Here is a 19,147-nt window from a genome sequence, read left to right on the forward strand (position 1 = left end):
AACGAGCGAGGCCCGTGACCCCCATTTCCAAGGTAATTGCTTCCTCGGATCACAGCGAGTGTCGTCCTGTCATTAAGCAGCCAGGCATTTAATCCCTCTGCCTGAGCAACCTCCAGAGCAGGAGTTAGAGTGGTGGGAGCCTGTCCCCCTGCCTGGCTGAGGTGGACCTGGAAGTGGGGCCCATGGGCAGGAGGGTGCTGAGGTGCCTTGAGGAGGAGGACAGGGCTCAGCCCTGATGTGCTGCACACGTGGAGCTGGTTTGAGCCTCAAGTCAGTGGCTGCTGCACCTTGCCCAGTGCCCTCTGAAGCCAAGAGGCTTTGGGGTGTCTGTGTGGTTTTAGGGTTGATTTTTTTCCCCCCCCAGCAAACAGCATGTCTGTGCTGGGAGGGGTTTGTTGTTGTAAGGGTTGCTTGTGTGGGGCAGATGGCTCGTGTGTGTTTCCTCAAGGGGAGGAGGGCAGTGCACTGGGACATGCACAGACCCACACCCCCAGTGTCCCAGGGGATGGGTGACCCCCCTGTCCCCTGCCATGCTGTGCAGCAAGACTGATTATCAGCTGCATCAGTGGCTTGGTGCAGGTGCTGCAAACAAAACCACCCCCCCCAAAAAAACCCCGCACCAGATCATTAACATCATCTCCTGGGCTGCTTTTCTGCCCCTTCTGAGGTCAAGAACTGTTAATTTTATGCATCTAGGCCATTGTCTCCCAGTTCCTCTGCTTCAGGCTCCTGTGAAATTGAGCCCTTGATTTGGTTATAGCTCTGGAAATGATTAGACTACTTTACTAAATTTAACGCGAGTGGTGAGCTGAAGTGGTGAACCATTAAATGGGGGAACAAAGGCATGAAGCATGATGTACATAATCCAATTAAAAGCACTCCACGTACGAGATACTCCTTGCCAGCCTTCCTCATAAATTGCAACCTCCTTCTTCTCTTAAACCATGTTTGTCTGGCACATGCTGAGGGACCCCAGAAGGAAAACGCGCCCGTGGCTGAGCATCTCCGCCGGGCTCCTGGGGCTGGGTGCTTGCAGTGCCTTTGCCTGCAGCCTCTGCTGCAGGGTGATGAGCTGGGCTCTGCAGGGATGGCACTTTTGGGATCCTGCCAGTAGATGAGAAGCCCCATGGCAGCATCCTGAGCGGGCCTGAGCTTGCCCTTTGGCTTGGGCAGGCTGTGGAGGGATGCTGTCTTCGCCTGTAGTGTACAGCTGGGTTGGGCAGGACCTGATCCCACGTGGAGGTGGGCACCCTGTCTTGTCTGTGCTACCCCCTGGAGCACGGGGTACCCACCCCTGGGCAGGTGTAGGGCTGTGTTCTGCATGGTGAAAGGGGCTGAAGAGCTCCTGCAGCTCACTCTGCCTCAGGTTGTTTGCAACGGGCCTCCACATGAGGGGTGGGAGAGGGAGGGGGTGCTTCTTGGCAGAGGAGATGCCAGGCAAGCAGCAGTGCTGAGCTGCACCACATCCCTCTGTGCTGTGGAGCCCTGGGTGGTGGGTTCTATCCCCCTCCATGCATCTCCAGGACGTGATCCCGAGTGCTGTGCAGAGGGATGTGCATCACCTGCCCCCTGAGCTGGCAGGCACAGGAGAGTGGTGCAGCCAGGAAGGACGGCAGAGATGGATGTGTGGAGGTGTGAGCAGAGCCTGGGGTCTCCCCAGCACCCCCCTGGGCCCCTTCACCTGCACCAGGGACCTGCATCAGGCTCATCAGCTCCTCGGCTCCTTCAGCAGTGCCAGGATGGAGTTTGGCTGCCCCCCCCCTGGAGCCTGGGGGTCCTGGGCTGCCCCCCCCTGGAGCCTGGGGGTCCTGGGCTGCCCCCCCCCTGGAGCCTGGGGGTCCTGGGCTGCCCCCCCCCTGGAGCCTGGGGGTCCTGGGCTGCCCCCCCCCTGGAGCCTGGGGGTCCTGGGCTGCCCCCCCCCCTGGAGCCTGGGGGTCCTGGGCTGCCCCCCCCTGGAGCCTGGGGGTCCTGGGCTGCCCCCCCTGGAGCTGGGGATCCTGGGCTGCCCCCCCTGGAGCTGGGAGTCCTGGCTTGCCCCATGGAGCTGTGGGCAGCACAGCCCCAATTCTGGATGGAGGGATGAGGCTTCAAACCAGAGCTGCCCCACGAGGACACTTTCCAGATGGATTCTGCTCACCAGTTCCTGCCAGCCAGAAGGGAGACAAGCCCCCACCTTTCCACGTTCTCTCGGGCCACAGTGGGATGTGTCTTGTCATTTGGTTCTTCATGCCCTGTGCTGGAGGGGAGGCTCAGACCCTGGGGGATCCTTCTCTCCCAGCTCACCAAGCCCTTGGATGGATGTATTTGCCAACAGGATAAAAAGGAAGAAGCCATCAGTTTTGTGCTCCAGTGGAGTTTTGAGTGTCTGGGTGTTGATTCCTCCTGCCTTCCCCAGCTGGGTGCTGCTGCACTTGCTCGTGGTGGAACTACATTGTCTTCTGGGGCTGTGCCAAGGCTTTGAGCCACTCCTCTACTGTCAACGTTGCTGGCTTGGAGTATTGCTGGGATCCAGGGTACCCCTGAGACCACATCCCTCTTGTGGGGCTGCTGCTGCTGTGGGGATGGTCTCCCCTGGGATGGAAAGTGTTCTGCAGGGTGGGTCTTTCTGCCACCGTGGGACTCGGAGGTGGCTGAGGATAAAGCATCGGATCTCTGTGCAACGCCCTGGGGATGGGCACTGCTGGGCACCTGGCAGGAGAGGAGAGTGCCCTGCTGGAAACCCATCAGGTGATGCTCTGAGACGGCAGCCAGCCCTGCCTCTGGCTTAAATGGGTGGAAATGTTGAGACTGGGACTGCAAAGAGCCTGAGTGATTGCAGCAGGAGCTGACCGAGGCTCTGTCCATCGTCCTCTGGTGTTGGAGGGGTTCATCTCGCTACCTGTGTGCTCTGCCCTGGCAAGGGGCTGTGTGGATGTGGTGCTGGCCCTACACAGCAGAGCCCCTGGAGCTGGGGCACCCCCAGAGCTGTGCTGCTCTCCTGGCTTTGCCAGCCTGCTCTGCTTTGTCCTTCCGTGCAGAGGTTTGAGGACACCTCCTCAAATGGATGTCTTGAGGATGCTTCCCCCTCCCTGCTCTATGGATGGAGCAACCCAGCAGAAGCCAAAAGCTCCTTTTGAGGACACAGTGATTTATGCTTTTCCTATAACAGCACTGCAGAGGTCTAATTGCCTTCTGGATTTGGCTTCTGCTCCAGCTGAGACCTCTGCGCTGCCTGGAAGAAGCTGCTCTTGGAGATAATGCATCTCCTCTGCCTGGAACTGCAGCTACTGCCTTTTGGAGCTGACCCTGACTTGCATCTTGCCTGGGGATTTCCCTCCCCACACCCTGCAGCAGGCTTGGAAACCAGAGCCTGGCAGCTGTGGGTCACCCACTCGTTTCCCTCATGCATGTGACAGCAAGTCACCCTCTTCCTGCTGCCCCCCAAAACGGGGCCTTGAGGTGGGAGGGGGTGGAACCTGTGCTTCCTCTGAGATGTGGCCTCAGTGCAGGGGGTGGCTGAAAAGCTGCATCCTGGCTGCTGGGCTGGGCAATGTGGGCAGGAGGTGCCAGGGGCCCTGGGTCACTGTACAGCTCTTTAAATGTACAGAGGGGGTCAAACAGGGACGTGTGTGAAGCTGAGTGCAGGACCCGTGGGGTTAAACCCACCTCTGCTGTGGGCACAGTGTGTTCTGAGAGCTGGGGACTGTATTGCAGGAACTGGTGCTGCTCTCAGCCTGTGCTGGGATGTCCTCCCCTGTCCCTCCCTCCTTTGGGCTGTGCTGGGGGTGTCCCCTCCCAGTGCTGCAGAGCATGATCCAGTTCAGGGGCTCCTGGGTGCATCCCCTTGCTGCCCTGGGGGTGATGTGTTGGAGATGTCCTTTAACTGCCTGGCTGTGCAGGGCTGGCACTGAGCCCTTCAGACCCTGGCACAAGGGGTTCTGCCCTACCTTCCATTCACCCATGGAGGTGCCCCAGGCAGGGCTGTGGGCTGGTCATGTGCTGTGGGATTCTCCTCACCCAGCCTGGATTGCTGGAAACCTGCTTGGTCCAGTGACTTTTCTTGCTTAGGGGCCATCAGGGAGGTAGAAAACCTGCTCCAAGCTGGTTGTAGGGACTTGGGAGAGGTGTGTGGGGGCTCTTCTGCAGCCCAAGTGTCCCCCAGCCTGTGATTCCTGCTGGAGCTGCTCAAGTGCAGCTTTCCCCAGCAGCTGCTTGGGTGCTGCTTGAGGTGCCGCTTGAGGTGCCTGTGGGTGCAGGGGGGTCAGGAACAGGAGCAGCAGCTCTGAGCCCCTGCTGCCTGGGTGGCTGCTGTCCTGAGCCCTGGGACTCTTGCAAGGGACAGTGCTGAGATCAAACCATGGACTCGACAGCAACTCAGATTTCAGTTTGTTTGCTTCAAGTCTGCCTTTGCAATAGCAACACAGGGGATGTGGTTAGTTTTCCCTTCTTCTCCCCAAAGCTGTAGCTGAGTTTTTTCCAGCTACAAGTGAGATGTAGCTGTGGCTGGATGTGTGTGTGCTGAGGTGGCTGGGACTCAGCTGCCTGCAGGCTTGGGGAGGTAGGGAGCAGCTGGGGGCTGTGCACCCTCCTGTGTGCTGGCCACCGTGGTGCTGTGCAGGCAGTTTTCTCCTCACATCAAGCTCCTTAAAGCTGCTGCTGACTAAATAAGCAGAACCTTTGCTTTGTGAGGTGGCCTGTGAGGATGCTGGAGGTGTCTCTGTGCTGGTTCAGCAGCTGGCACTGCAGCCACAGCCCCTTTCTGCAGCTGTGGAGGTTTTCTCTACGGGGTTTTTTTGCACAATACCTACTGCAAAGCCAAACCAGCTCACTCTGGTGTGAATCCCCCCCAGATCCAGCCCTGGGGGGTGTGTGCTGAGCACAGGGCTGTGCCAGAGTGGATCATCCCTGGGGCACCTCCTGTCCCTCCTGCTAACGGGGCTTCTCCTTCCAGGCAGCCGAGCCGGGCATCACCGGGCACCCCCCTTCTTCAGCACCCCCTTTCCCTCTGCCCCCTCTCCCTGGCTCACTGGTGGTTTCATTGCAGCAGCAGCAGCTCCAGGCCCAGCACCTCTCCCACGCCGCCCACGGGCCCCCGGTCCAGCTGCCGCCGCACCCCTCGGGTCTGCAGCCGCCGGGCATCCCGCCGGTGACGGGCAGCAGCTCGGGGCTGCTGGCCCTCGGTGCCCTGGGCAGCCAGGCTCACCTCGCCGTCAAGGATGAGAAAAACCACCATGACCTGGACCACAGAGGTGAGAGGGAGAGGCTGCAGTGCCTGGGGGCTGCGTGAGAAGTGCTGTGGGGCAGGCAGAGCTCTGCTCCCACCCTTTGGGGGATGGGCTTCTGCTTTCAGGGGTATAGCACAGGCTCAAGTTGCCCCAGGGGAGGCTGAGGTTGGAGCTGAGACTGAACTGTTTCCCTGAGAGGGGTGTCAGCCCCTGTGCCAGGCTGCCCAGGGAGCTGGGGGAGTGCCCAGCCCTGGAGGGATCCCAAAGCTGTGGAGCTGAGGTGCTGAGGGGTCGGTGCTGGGCTGGGCAGGGCTGGGACTGCAGCAGCTCCAGGGGCTTTAACAACCCAAATGGTTCTGTGATTCCCCTCAGTGATGCCCAGGCCTCTTTAGTCAGCCTGGGAGGCCAAGGAAGATGCTGCTCTTGCAGGATATTCCCGGCTGCAGCTTCCAGACCATTGCAAAGCTTTCCCTGGTTTGCTCGTTGAGTGAGGTCAGGATGCTCCCTGGGAGCAGCTGGGGATGGTGAGGGCTGTGAAGGGTGGCAGAGGAGGAGGGCACCTGCCCCTGGACAGCTCTTTCTTTGCTCCTTGAGGGCAGGGAATGCAAACTGCCCCAGGTGACACTGGCAGACCCTTGGGCTGAGGCACTCACGTGCCCTGAGCAGGTTTGAGTCTGTGCAGGCTTTGATGGAGTCTCACTGCAAACCCTGCGTTCCCCTCCAGCCAGGCCTTAGTGGTGAAGGTCCTTTCCTTCTCCTTCCTCCTTCTCCTTTCTGTTGCTGTCAGAGGCACAATGGTCTGGAAACCAGCAACATTCATCAGCAGACCTGCTGGGTTTTCTTGTTACTAGCAATAAGCCAATCCTTTTGTTGATGAGATTCACCCCTCAGCCTTCTCTTCTCCAGGCTGAACAGCCCCAGCTCCCACAGCCTTTCCTTATACAAAAGGTGTTCCACTCCCCTGATCAACTTGGTAGCCTTAAGGTTGCCTTTGGTAGCCCTGGGTTTGGAGTGGCTTTTCTCCTTCTGCAAGCCAGTGAGAAAAAGCTACTGGTGCCAGTTACCCAGTTGCATTTGGGCTTTTTCCTGCATGGATCCCAGGAGCTCCCAGCAGATCCCAGATGCTCTCAGGAGCTCCCAGCAGATCCCAGGTGAAACAGGGCCATCTGTGTGCAAATGAATGCTTAAACCACGTCCCACTGGCTTTGGAGCTGAGTGGTCAGGCCCTTCTGCTGAGCTGCTGAGTCTGGGCACAGGAGCCTTAGGCTGGTGCCATTCCTTTGGCATTTCAGGGCATTTTCCCTTTCCTCTGTGTGCCTTGCCAAATAAATCCCCTGGAGTAAAAGCAAGGGGCAGGAGACAGCGGGAGCCGGATGGGCTGGGGCCAGGGATTGTGAAGCAAAGCCCAAGAGAGTCTGGAGAGGTTTTGAGTTGGGGCAGGAGACCATGCAAGGAGGAGCTACTGGGTTTGTTTTTGTGCTTTCAGGCTGACTCTAACTTGCCTTGTTTTTCTTCTGCCTTCTCTTGATTTGGGCTGCCACCTCACCTCTGCCACCGGCTTCTCCTGGAAGAGCGAGACTCGAGTGCAGTAAGTCCCATTCACTCCTTTCCCCCTCTCCCTGGTTTGCTGGTGGTTGTGTGGTTTTGCTTTGTTGTTTTAAGAAGCAGGCTGGTGGGTGTGAGCCTTTTCAAGGGAAGGTTTGATTGCAATCTTTTTCATGCCTGCTGGGGAGCCCCAAGGTTTGGTTCCAGCTGACTGAGCCCCGGGAACGAGCGTGCTCAGCCCCGCACGGCGAGGAATGAGGAGCTCTTGGATTCCTCTCGTCGCTCCTCTGTCACCTTGGCTCAGCTCATCTGCTGGGGATGGGCTGGTTTGGGCTAGGAAGGCTGCTTTAAGCAGGACTTGGAAGGTCAGGCAGGTAACTGAGCAGCTCAGTGGCTGCAGTGGAGAGCGGCCGGTGCCTCTGGTGTCCCTGTCTCAGCTCAGAGGGTTTGGTTTGTGTTTTGGCTGTGTGCAGGGATTGAAGTGGATGTGTTGTAGGGGGAACAGAGGCTGCTGGGGAGCTGCCCTCCCCATGAAGTGGGTTGTGTAGGGAAGAGCTGTCAGGACAAAGCCCAGCAGAGCTGAGGTTCTTTAGCTTGGAGAAGAGGAGACTGAGGGGTGAGCTCATTCACGTGACAAGCACATAGAGGGTGAGTGTGAGGAGGCTGGAGCCAGGCTGTGCTCAGTGATGGCCAATGACAGGACAAGGGGCAATGGGGACAAGCTGCAACAGAAGAGGTTCCAAAGCAACACAAGGCAAAACCTGTTCCCTGCTGAGGTGAGGGAGCACTGGCAGGGGCTGCCCAGATGGGCTGTGGAGGCTCCTTCTCTGGAGACATCCCAACCCAGCTGGATGAGTCCCTGTGTGCCCTGCTCTGGGTGGTGCTGCTCTGGCAGGGGGTGGCACTGGCTGAGCTTTCCAGGTCCCTTCCAACCCTTGAGATGCTGTGATCCTGTGATGATTCTGTGACCATGTGAGCTGCCGTTGTCACAGCAGTTTCTTGCCATCACCGAGCCCACAAATAGACCTTTTGAGAGCTGGGGGGTGGCTGGGAAGAGAAGTGCTTGTGGAAGGCAGGAGGAAGAGGGGAACTGGGCATCATTAACCAGCTCCTTGGCAGGGAGGGAGCCATGGGGGCCGGGAAGGTTCCCGCTGAGTGAGCTCAGCCAGGGGGGTATTCCCCGTGGAGGTGGAATGCTCCAGCCTCAGAGGCTTCTCATTCATATTTTCCTGGCCTTGCCTGAGCAATAAAAAATATTTAGTTCCTTGGCATGGGGCCAGCGTTGGGGCTGAATGGATCGATGCCTCTAAATGCTTGACATGATTCTCTGGGAGCTGCGAGGTTTTTCAGCATGACTGCTTGAGAAGAAAGACCCCGGTGTTATCCAAAGCTGCTTATTGGGTACCGAGCAGAAACATGAACTGCTTTAGTTCTCCCTTTCAGCTGGGAAAGAAAGGCAGGCAGAGCAGCTTAGGGGAGGGGTTTGTGCTTAGCAGGGGCAGCAGCCTCTGCTGCAAGATGTCAAATGATGGTAATTTCTCCTGCTGCTCTGGGAAACTAATTGGAGGGCACAGAGCTGGGGCTGTGCTCTGGGGCACTGCGGGGCTGGGGCTGTCTGCAGCATTCTCCAGGTGGGTTTGTGCTGCTGATTTTGCTCCCAGCACCATCCCAGTGTGGCAGGGGCTTTCCCTTCAGGCTTTGCTGCTCAAAGGAGGCACAGAACCTGTCCCTTCCACCCTGGCTCCGGGCAGAGCTGCACCACAGGGCACGAGACTCTGCTGCTGCTGGTCATGGGGGTTTGTCCAGCTGTGTTTTGGATGCTCTTTCACTGATGAAGTGGTTGCTTTGCACCCTGATGAATGCCAGGGGTGAGGCCCTCAGCTCTGCTGGTGCCACGGGAAGCATCCCCAGGCTCTCGTGGGTGCCTGCCTGGGGGGAAAACCATGTTACTCCCTTTGAGGGGCTGAGGGTGATGGAACTGGGGCTGCTTTAGAGGACAGCACAGCTTTTCCCCTCTCTGCACTCACCAAATCCCACAACACCCAGCTGTTTGCTGCTGTGCTGTTGCAGTGATGGGCTCAGGTGCCCACGAGCAGCCGTGCAGGGCTGCCCTGACAGCATCCCCAGGCCTTAGTGGTTGGGCTTGGGGATCTTAAAGGTCTTGTTCCAACCAAAGTGATTCTGTGATTCAAAGTGATGCTCAGTTTGGTGGTGGCCATCCTCCAGCCATATCCAGACCCTGGCACTCCAGGGGTCTCACCCCATCGTTGGGGCTTAGCAGCCTGGGGCAGAGCAGGGTTTCAGGCTCGGTGCTGGCTGAAAGCAGGTTCCCCTCGCTCAGGGGGCACAGGAACGTGTCCCAGGTGGGGTTTTGTGAAGCTCTGCTTCTTTCCAGCTTAAAAGCTCCCTCTGTCCTTGCAGAATAACTCTGTTTCGCCCTCGGAGAGCCTGAGGGCCAGCGAGAAGCACCGGAGCTCCACGGACTACAGCATCGACTCCAAGAAGCGGAAAGCAGAGGAGAAGGACAGCATGAGCCGATATGTGAGCGCAGGGCAAGGGGGCTCAGGGCTGCTGGGGCCGTGGGAGAAGGGCTTTGGGTGACCCCACGTGCTGCTGCTGGGGTGGGGGTTGGCTCCCCGGCTCCGTGGGGGATGTGACTCAGCGTTGTGTTTCAGGACAGCGACGGTGACAAGAGCGATGACCTGGTGGTCGATGTCTCCAACGAGGTGAGACGAGCGCTTGGGCAGGTTCACGGCATGCTGGGGGGTTTGGGGTGATGCCTTAGGGGTCCCATGGCTTGGAAGAGAGGGGTGGGATGGGAGGGAGCCCTCCCCGCTGCCAGGGGTGCCAACGCGCTCTCGTGTCTCGCAGGACCCCGCGACGCCCCGGGTGAGCCCAGCCCACTCCCCCCCAGAGAATGGCATCGACAAAGGGCGTGTGATGAAGAAGGGCGACGCTCCCAACAGCCCGGCCTCGGTGGCCTCCTCCAGCAGCACTCCCTCCTCCAAGACTAAAGACCTGGGCCACGTACGTCCGTCGCTGTGCCGGGGGTCGAGCGGCTGCTCGCTGGGTCTGGGGGGGCTTGCCAGCCCCAGCCCTTGGGCCTCACCCTTTTCTAGTGCTGCAGCTCATCTTTTCTGGTTTTCGTCCCTTCTCCATCCAGAACGACAAGTCATCGACGCCCGGGCTCAAATCCAACACTCCGACGCCGAGGAACGACGCGCCGACCCCGGGGACGAGCAGCACCCCGGGGCTGCGGCCGATGCCCGGCAAGCCAGCTGGCATGGACCCTCTGGGTGGGTGTCCCGGGGTCCCCCAGTGCCACCTCGCTGCTGCCATCCCCAGCGTGGCTTCAGACCCCCTGATAGGGGCACAGTAGCGCTGCAGGAGGAGGGGGTCACGTTTACCTGGGGGATCTAAATCAGGGGTGCCAGGAGCTCAGGTGATCCCTGTGCCAGCAGTGGGGTGAGGAGGGAGATATCCAGGGGTGCCAGGAGCTCAGGTGATCCCTGTGCCAGCAGTGGGGTGAGGAGGGAGGCATCCAGGGGTGGCAGCAGCTCAGGTGGTCCCTGTGCCAGCAATGGGGTGAGGAGGGATGTATCCAGGGGTGGCAGGAGCTCAGGTGGTCCCTGTGCCAGCAGTGGGGTGAGGAGGGATGTATCCAGGGGTGGCAGGAGCTCAGGTGATCCCTGTGCCAGCAGTGGGGTGAGGAAGGAGGCATCCAGGGGTGCCAGGAGCTCAGGTGGTCCCTGTGCCAGCAGTGGGGTGAGGAGAGATGTATCCAGAGGTGCCATCAGCTCAGGTGGTGCCTGTGCCAGCAGTGGGGTGAGGAGGGAGGCACAGCCACTGCATCCTCCCCTGGGTGCTGAGCGGGGCTGGATGCCAGCGGGCTCCCTGCCCTGACCGTGTCCCTCCCGCAGCCTCTGCCCTGCGGACGCCCATCTCCATCGCGGGCTCGTACGCCGCTCCCTTCGCCATGATGGGGCACCACGAGATGAACGGGTCGCTCACCAGCCCCGGCGCCTACGCGGGGCTGCACAACATCCCCCCGCAGATGAGCGCCGCGGCCGCCGCCGCCGCCGCCTACGGCCGGTCGCCAATGGTGAGCTTTGGAGCTGTACGTAGCACTTTTAGCTCCTTTGGCTGGCTCCTGGGGGGGTGGGGGGTGTGGGGAGGGTCAGGGGGGTGCAGGGGTGGAGGGGGTGTGGGGAGGGTCAGAGGGGCTGCAGAGGTAAAGGGATATGGGGAGGGTCAAGGGGGTGCAGGGTTTGAGAGGATGTGGGGAGGGTCGGGTTGCAGAGGTGAAGGGATGTGGGAGGGTCAGGGGGGTGCAGGAGTGAAGGGATGTGGGAGGGTCGGGGGTGCAGGGGTGAGGGGGTGTGGGGAGGGTCAGGGGGTGCAGGGGTGAGGGGATGTGGGAGGGTCGGGGGGTGCAGGGGTGAAGGGGAGGGTCAGGGGTTGCAGGGGAGAGTTGGGGAGGGTGCAGGGGTTGAGGGAGTGTGGGGAGGGTCAGGGGGGTGTAGGGGTGAAGGGGAGGGTCGGGATGCAGGGGAGAGTTGGGGGGGGTGCAGGGGTTGAGGGAGTATGGGGAGGGTCAGGGGATGCAGGAGTGAGGGGGTGTGGGGAGGGTCGGGAGGGGTGCAGGGGCTGTGAGGAGGACTGGGGAGGTGCAGGGGGTGTAAGGAGGGTCAGGAGGGGTGCAGGGATGTGGGAAGGGTCAGGGGGATGTAGGGAGAATTGGGGGTGTGCAGGGGTGAGGGAATGTGGGAGGATCAGGGGGGTGCAGAAGTGAGGGGATGTGGGAGGGTCAGGGGAGGTGCAGAGGTGAGGGAATGTGGGGAGGGTCAGGGGATGCAGGAGTGAGGGGGTGTGGGGAGGGTCAGAGGGGTTGCAGAGGTGAAGGGATGTGGGGAGGGTCAGGGGATGCAGGAGTGAGGGGATGAAGGGATGTGGGGAGGGTCAGAGGGGTTGCAGAGGTGAGGGGATGTGGGAGGGTCAAGGGGGTGCAGAGGTGAGGGGATTTCCCTGCTGGCTGTGGTCTGAATCAGCTGCTGTGGCAGGCATGGTGGGTGTGGAGATGCTTCCCAGGGGAGTGATGCATGTGTGCCATGGTGTTGGGGTTTATCCTTTGCCTCTGACCACACAGCCCCCTGCCCTGTTACTGGGCCACATGCTTAAAGGCAATAAAACAGTCAAAACCAGAAGTGAAAGCTGCCATCAGTGCAGAGATGGGGTATTCTGCAGCCAGGGTGCTGGGCATGGCTTGGCTGCTCTTGTCCCTGGGGGTTTGGGAGCAGCATGGGGAGGGTGAGCACGTCCCACGCTGCTCCTTGCACACCCAAATCCTTTGGCTAATTCCCCAGCCCTTCCTCTTTCAGCCAAGTCAAAAGTTAACCACTGGCTCTTGAGCAGCCAGGGAGAAGGGGAAGGCACCGAGTGTCCCTGTGTCTGGGCAGTGGGAAGCTGTTTGCCAGTGTGCCCAGCTCCTGTCTGGCCTCACCCACCTCTGTGTGTCTCTTGGCAGGTTGGTTTCGACCCGCACCCGCCCATGAGAGCCCCTGGGCTGCCCTCCAGCCTGGCCTCCATCCCCGGCGGGAAGCCGTAAGCTGCTCCTGGGCTCCTTACAGAGGGGAGGGGATCACTCACTCACAGGGGGTTGTAGTGAGCTGGGGGTTGGGCTCTGCTCCCCAGTAATGAATGACAGGACAAGAGGAAAGAGGCTCCCCAGGGGAGGTTGAGGTTGGAGCTGAGGCTGAACTGTTTCTCTGAGAGGGGTGTGAGCCCCTGTGCCAGGGAGCTGGGGGAGTGTCCAGCCCTGGAGGGACCCCAAAGCCGTGGAGCTGAGGTGCTGAGGGCTGTGGGTCAGTGCTGGGCAGAGTGAGGGGAGGGCTGGGACTGCAGCACCTTCAAGGTCTTTAACAACCCAAATGATTCTCTGAGCTTGGGGGCTTCACTCAGAACTACGTCCAAACCCCAGCGCTGCCGTCCAGCCCCAAACCTGGCAACGGGGCTGCGATGCCACCCACCCTCCCCTTTGCAGCAAAGCTGCATGTCCCAAGGCTGACCCCTCCCTGTGCTCTCTCCTTGCAGAGCCTACTCGTTCCACGTCAGCGCCGACGGGCAGATGCAGCCGGTGCCGTTCCCCCACGACGCGCTGGCGGGTCCCGGCATCCCGCGGCACGCGCGGCAGATCAACACGCTGAGCCACGGCGAGGTGGTGTGCGCCGTCACCATCAGCAACCCCACCCGGCACGTCTACACCGGCGGCAAGGGCTGCGTCAAGATCTGGGACATCAGCCAGCCCGGCAGCAAGAGCCCCATCTCGCAGCTGGACTGCTTGGTAAGGGGCTGGGGGCTGCCGGCCGGCGCCTGGGCACAGCCAGGGGCTGCTGGCCCCCGCATCTAATCGTCCTCTGTCCTCCCCACGACGTCTCCTCCACCAATGCCCCTCTCTTTCTTACCCCCAATGCCTCTCCCTCTTTCCCCCACAACATTTCTCCCTCTCTTTCTTCCTCCCCCAATATCTCTCCCTTTCTTCTCTCCTGATCTCTTTCCCTCTCCTTCTTCCCTCCTAATATTTCTCCCTCTCTTTCTTTCTCCCAACATCTCTCTCTTTCCCCCCTAATGCCTCTCCCTCCTTCTTCCCCCCAATATCTCTCTTTCTTCCCCCAATATCTCTCCCTTTCTTTCCCCCCCAATATCTCTCCCTCTTTCCCCCTGTTGTCTCTCCTTCTCTTTCTTTTCCCCCATGTCTGCCTCTCCCTCTTCCCCCCCAATATCTCTCCCTCTTCCCCCCCAATATCTCTCCCTCTTCCCCCCCAATATCTCTCCCTCTTCCCCCCCAATATCTCTCCCTCTTCCCCCCAATCTCTCTCCCTCTTCCCCCCAATCTCTCTCCCTCTTCCCCCCAATCTCTCTCCCTCTTCCCCCCAATCTCTCTCCCTCTTCCCCCCAATCTCTCTCCCTCTTCCCCCCAATATCTCTCCCTCTTCCCCCCCAATATCTCTCCCTCTTTCCCCCCAATATCTCTCCCTCTTTCCCCCCAATATCTCTCCCTCTTTCCCCCTAATATCTCTCCCTCTTTCCCCCTAATATCTCTCCCTCTTTCCCCCTAATATCTCTCCCTCTTTCCCCCTAATATCTCTCCCTCTTCCCCCAATCTCTCTCCCCCTTCCCCCCAATCTCTCTCCCTCTTTCCCCCTCTCTCCCTTTCTTTTCCCCATCTCTGCCTCTCTCCCTTCTCCCCAATATCTCTCCCTTCTCCCCAATATCTCTCCCTTCTCCCCAATATCTCTCCCTCTTCCCCCAATATCTCTCCCTTCTCCCCAATATCTCTCCCTCTTTCCCCCTAATATCTCTCCATCTCTGCCCATCTTCTTCCCTCTTAATATCTTTCTTCCCCCAATATCTCCCCCTCTGTTTTCCCCCATCTCTGCCTCTCCTTCTTCCCCCCAATCTCTCTCCCTTTCTTCCCCCCTAATCTCTCTCTACCCCTCGCAATGCCTCACCCTCTCTTTCCCCCGTGGTGCCTCTCCTGCCCCAACACCCCTGTCCCTTTCCCCTGCAGAACAGGGATAACTACATCCGCTCCTGCAAGCTGCTCCCCGACGGCCGCACGCTGATCGTGGGGGGCGAGGCGAGCACGCTCACCATCTGGGACCTGGCGTCCCCCACGCCGCGGATCAAGGCCGAGCTCACCTCCTCTGCCCCCGCCTGCTACGCCCTGGCCATCAGCCCCGACGCCAAAGTCTGCTTCTCCTGCTGCAGCGACGGCAACATCGCCGTGTGGGACCTGCACAACCAGACGCTGGTCAGGTGAGCTGCTGCCCTCCCCGTGCCCACCCTGCTCTCAGCCCGGGGCTGAGGCTTGTCCCGAGGCTCTTGGGGGCGGTGGCATCTTTGTGATGCTGTGTCTGTGAGCGTGGCTCAGCCAGCCTGGCGTGGCTCGGCGTGGGAAGGCTGTCCAGGCGTGCTCAGTGCCTGAGCCCCCCAGCTCCCTCCAGGCAACTCTTCCCCTTGTTGCTCTGGGGGGTTTGCAGTACGTCCATGTGGGTTTCTTTGTGGTTGAAAAGGCAATTCCAAGGCCACACGGACGGTGCCAGCTGCATAGACATCTCCCACGACGGTACCAAGCTGTGGACAGGGGGCCTGGACAACACGGTGCGCTCCTGGGACCTGCGGGAAGGTCGGCAGCTGCAGCAGCACGACTTCACCTCCCAGGTGAGCGGGGGCTGCCCTGGGTCCTGGCTGCAGGCAGTGGCTGTGCAGCTCCCTGTGAGCCCCACCACGGCTCAGCGTGGCTGTGGCAGAGGGGTTTGCTGCTGGGAGGATGGGCTGTGCGGGCTCCTTTAGCTCTGTGGGTGACTGTCCCCGCTGCTTTAGGTGGAACCCGAGAGTGCTGGAGGCAGGGAGAGCTGGGGGACTCCCCTGACTCCTGTTTCAGCTCCTCTTCCATTGTGTTTTCAACCCCTGCAGGACAAGGCTGCCACTAAGAAAGCAGCCCCAGGGTGTTACAGGCTGGCTCTGGGTGCCCTGTGGGTGGGATGGCTGCGGGGCTTGGGCACCTCCCTGCTCCTGCAGACCTTGAGGCTGTGTTTCAGCTGGGATAGGGCTGTGCTGCTGGTCAGCTCCTGGCTTTGCTGCACCCACGTTTGGGGACACTGTGTGATTGCAGAGGGTCAGCCTGTGTCCTTCCTTCCTCACCTCTTGGGCTCTTCCGTGTGTGCTTTGATAGCCACGCTGCAGGGTGAAGCCACCACATCACTAAAACGACCAAAGGGGTTCACCCCCAGCTCAGCCTGTGCTGGGTGCTTGATGTCTCTCCCTAGCAGGGAGCTTCTGGGGCAAAGCTGGGTGTTTCTGTCCTCCTGGCAAGTCTCCGTGGGGCTGGAGCCACCCTGGCATTCACAGCTCCTCCAAGCACAGTGCTGTGCCTCTCCAAACCCTGCTGTGCCCGTTTTGGGCTGGCCAGCAGCCTCTACCAGTGCCATTCAGCCAGTGCAACTGGAGTTGTGCCTTCAGGGCCCAGAAAGGCAGCAGTGTGGCTGAGGTCTCTGCTGCATCCCCCAGTGCTGCCGTTACCACTCCCCAGCGTGGAGCTGGGCACCCAGAAGCGGTGCCACTGCAGTTTCCAGCCCACGAGCAGCTGTGGCTTAGGGCCTATTTGGTCTCTCTGCCTTCCACACTGAGTTTTCCTCTTCAGGAGGACACCAGGAAGGTGTTCCCTGTCCAAAGACACTTCTGTCCCTGGAAGAGGCTGTGTTTCAGCTGGGATGCCCGGGCCAGGGCTGTGCTGCTGGTCAGCTCCTGGCTTTGCTGCACCCACGTTTGGGGACACTGTGTGATTGCAGAGGGTCAGCCTGTGTCCTTCCTTCCTCACCTCTTGGGCTCTTCCTTGTGTGCTTTGGTAGCCACCACATCACTAAAATGACCAAAGGGGTTCACCCCCAGCTCAGCCTGTGCTGGGTGCTCGATGTCTCTCCCCAGCAGGGAGCTTCTGGGGGCACAGAGGTGACTGGTGCCCGCTGGGGCAGGGGGCTGCAGGCAGGGTGCACACACACACACACACACCCCCCATCCTGAGCATCCCTCTGTGTGTGTCCCCTCACCCCAGATCTTCTCGCTGGGGTACTGCCCGACGGGCGAGTGGCTGGCGGTGGGCATGGAGAGCAGCAACGTGGAAGTGCTGCACCACACCAAACCCGACAAGTACCAGCTGCACCTCCACGAGAGCTGCGTCCTCTCCCTCAAGTTTGCCTACTGCGGTGAGCAGCTGGGGATGGGGCATGAAGGGCACTCAGGGGCCCACAGCATGGGGATGAGCACACAGGTTCCACAGCAGGGATGGGGCACTTGGGGATTGTGCCTGTAAAACCATCCCAGGAGTGGCTGCAAGTGGCCCAGTCGTGCGGCAGGAGGTGGATGGGACCCGGGTGTGAGTGTGGGGATCTATCCCACTGGGATCCATCCCACCAGGAGAAGGGGCTGGGTGGGGAAACCACATCTTCCACCTTCTCCAAACTCTCCAGTTTGTGAGTATAAACAGGCAGAAGCCTCTGAGGACAGGGAGAGCCCAGCCATGGGGTCTGGCTGGTGACCACAGGGTGGGGAGGGGACACATCAGGGACAGCTCTCAGCTGCTGATGCCACATTTCCCCCGAGCAGGTAAATGGTTTGTGAGCACTGGCAAAGACAACCTGCTCAACGCCTGGAGGACGCCCTACGGAGCGAGCATCTTCCAGGTAGGATGGAGCCTGATCTCAGGGGTGGGCAGCACCAGGATCCCCCCACTCTCAGCATCATCTGGGGGGTTGGGGAGCAGGGAATCCCTCCTGGGGGGGTGGCCTCTGGGTTTGGTACTGGGTGGGATGTGGTGATGCCACTGGCGTGGGTGCTGCTCGCTCAGGGAAATCACTCTGGGGCAGCACTTTTTGCTGTTGTGTCCAGTGACAGGACCATAGAAAGTTCCATTTAAACATAAGGAGAAAGTGCTTTGGTGCTGAGGTGAGGGAGCCCCGGCCCAGGCTGCCCAGGGAGGGTGTGGAGGCTCCTGCTCAGGAGGTTCCCAAACCCACCTGGACACGTTCCTGTGCCCCCCGAGTGAGGGGAAGCTGCTGGAGCAGGGGGTTGGGCTGGAGCAGCTCTGCAGAGCCCTTCCAACCCCCATCACTCTGTGATCTTATGAACTCAAACTGAGGAGTTTCCTTTCCCTCCTCTCCCCAGTCCAAGGAATCCTCGTCCGTCTTGAGCTGCGACATTTCAGCGGACGACAAATACATCGTCACGGGCTCCGGCGACAAGAAAGCCACAGTCTACGAGGTCATCTACTAAAGCAGGGATTTGATGTGAGGGGCTGGCAACCCCCCAGCAGCAACAGGGCCAGGAGCCAGGGGGGCAGCCAGCAGCGAGTGGCCCAGGGCTCACAGGGGCTGCAGCAGGGGGTAACCCCCGGGGCTGAGCCCCCAGCCCGGCTGCGGCAGGACCCTGCCTGGAGGCTCTGGCGGGCAGCACCACACACGGATTCATTTGGAGGTCTGCAGACACGGCACACATTGGAGCCCTACATGGATTTACTTCCCTGGTTTTTTTTCTCTTCGTTGCTGTTGTTGTTGGTTTGGTTTTTGGGGGTTTTTTTGGGGAGGGGGGGGTTTATTCCAGCCGAGTTTCGGTTGTTTCCCGGTTCCTCCCGGCTGCGCTTTGGTGGCACTAAAAAGGACTCAGAAGTTGGCTTTTTGGGTTTTTTTTTTAAAGTGACTGGTTCTTTTTGTTGTTGTTCTTTTGGGGTTTTTTTTCCCCCCCTCGTGCATCCTGCATAAGACTTGTGAAAAGTGTAAATAACGGACTAGTAAATAGCATTGGAAGGGTGGGGGACCCTCCTCTCCCCTCCCGGTACACTAGCTGTGTATTTTTGTCTGCTGTAATTGTATCCCACTGATGGTTTTTGGTGGTGGCAATTTTATTATTGGTTTTTTTCTTTTTGAGGGGAGGGAGGGGGTTTTTTTGGCTTATTTTGGGGGGTTTCCCCCCCCCCCACCCCCTCTCACCCCTTTCCCCTCAAACAACGCGACGTGAACTCAGCCGAGCAAAGACAAAACAAAAAGCAAGGCACGTTGTTCCTGCTGTCCCAGCCCTGAGCTGTTGGGTGTGTTGGTGATGGTGGGACGCTGCTGGGACCCTCAGCTCCCACCTGGGGCTGCAGCAGCACAATCACCTTTGGCTTTCCTTTGTTTATTTGTTTTGGGGGGGGATTTGGTTGGGGTTGTTTTTTATATATGGACTTTTTTTTTGTATGATTCTTTCTGGGGGGTCCTTTCTCTCTCTCTCTCTATCTCTGTGTGTGGTTTTTTTTGTTGTGGAAGCAAAGGGGAGAAGCCCAAGCTGCAGGATCGTCTGTGCAAGCCCCTTTTCTTTCCTTGGTCTTCGGACAGAAGCGAAACGAGGAGTGGATTTCAAAGCATAGTGAAAACAATTCAGCTCAGGGAGCCACGAAAGAGAAGAAGCAAACTTATGTGTTTTGTATTCAAATGAAAGTAAAAGAGAAAAAAAACCCAAAGCATTAGAAGCATAACCTTTAAAATCCCAGCGGGGGGGGTGGGTTTTTTAAGGAGAAAAAGCAAGAGGTTTGCTAACAAAGTGGGTGACGCGGGGTGGGGGAAAAGGAGCGGGGCTGGCTTTGGTTAGGCTCCTCTGGGCTGTGTGCTCTTGTGTCTTCTGGTCTTGTAGGTTCTGATGAAGCAAACCCTTCCTCCTCTCCTTGCACAAGGTCTGTGCCTCAGCCCTTTTGTACCTAAAATCAACCCCAACAAACAAAAGACAAGGAGGGGGAAGGAAAAGTCTTTGTGCAGCAGAAGCGCCCGGAGCTGTGGCACGGGGAAGAGGGTTTGATGCTGCCTTTCGGT

The 19,147-nt window shown here is 59.4% G+C and overlaps 1 protein-coding gene across 9 annotated transcripts in view; it reads left to right on the top strand.

The window, feature by feature from the left end:
* Window positions 1–18,801, top strand: part of TLE3 (TLE family member 3, transcriptional corepressor) — a 30,752-nt gene extending 11,951 nt beyond the window's left edge. For 4 of the 9 annotated variants that reach the window (XM_062000328.1, XM_062000331.1, XM_062000336.1 and 1 more), the window contains 14 exons: window positions 5,024–5,228; window positions 6,776–6,792; window positions 9,171–9,290; window positions 9,425–9,475; window positions 9,621–9,776; window positions 9,913–10,045; window positions 10,670–10,866; window positions 12,274–12,350; window positions 12,840–13,089; window positions 14,317–14,564; window positions 14,822–14,969; window positions 16,363–16,513; window positions 16,914–16,990; window positions 17,472–18,801. In XM_062000328.1, coding sequence (XP_061856312.1) covers window positions 5,024–5,228; window positions 6,776–6,792; window positions 9,171–9,290; window positions 9,425–9,475; window positions 9,621–9,776; window positions 9,913–10,045; window positions 10,670–10,866; window positions 12,274–12,350; window positions 12,840–13,089; window positions 14,317–14,564; window positions 14,822–14,969; window positions 16,363–16,513; window positions 16,914–16,990; window positions 17,472–17,579 — 1,938 coding nt within the window. In that variant the 3' untranslated portion in view covers window positions 17,580–18,801. The remainder of the gene's footprint in view (window positions 1–5,023; window positions 5,229–6,775; window positions 6,793–9,170; window positions 9,291–9,424; window positions 9,476–9,620; window positions 9,777–9,912; window positions 10,046–10,669; window positions 10,867–12,273; window positions 12,351–12,839; window positions 13,090–14,316; window positions 14,565–14,821; window positions 14,970–16,362; window positions 16,514–16,913; window positions 16,991–17,471) is intronic. The other 5 variants (XM_062000330.1, XM_062000333.1, XM_062000329.1 and 2 more) reach the window with 3 other exon arrangements.
* Window positions 18,802–19,147: the final 346 nt, after the last annotated feature.

This window comes from Colius striatus, chromosome 7 (assembly GCF_028858725.1).
Source record: "Colius striatus isolate bColStr4 chromosome 7, bColStr4.1.hap1, whole genome shotgun sequence".
Taxonomy (NCBI): Eukaryota; Metazoa; Chordata; class Aves; order Coliiformes; family Coliidae; genus Colius; species Colius striatus.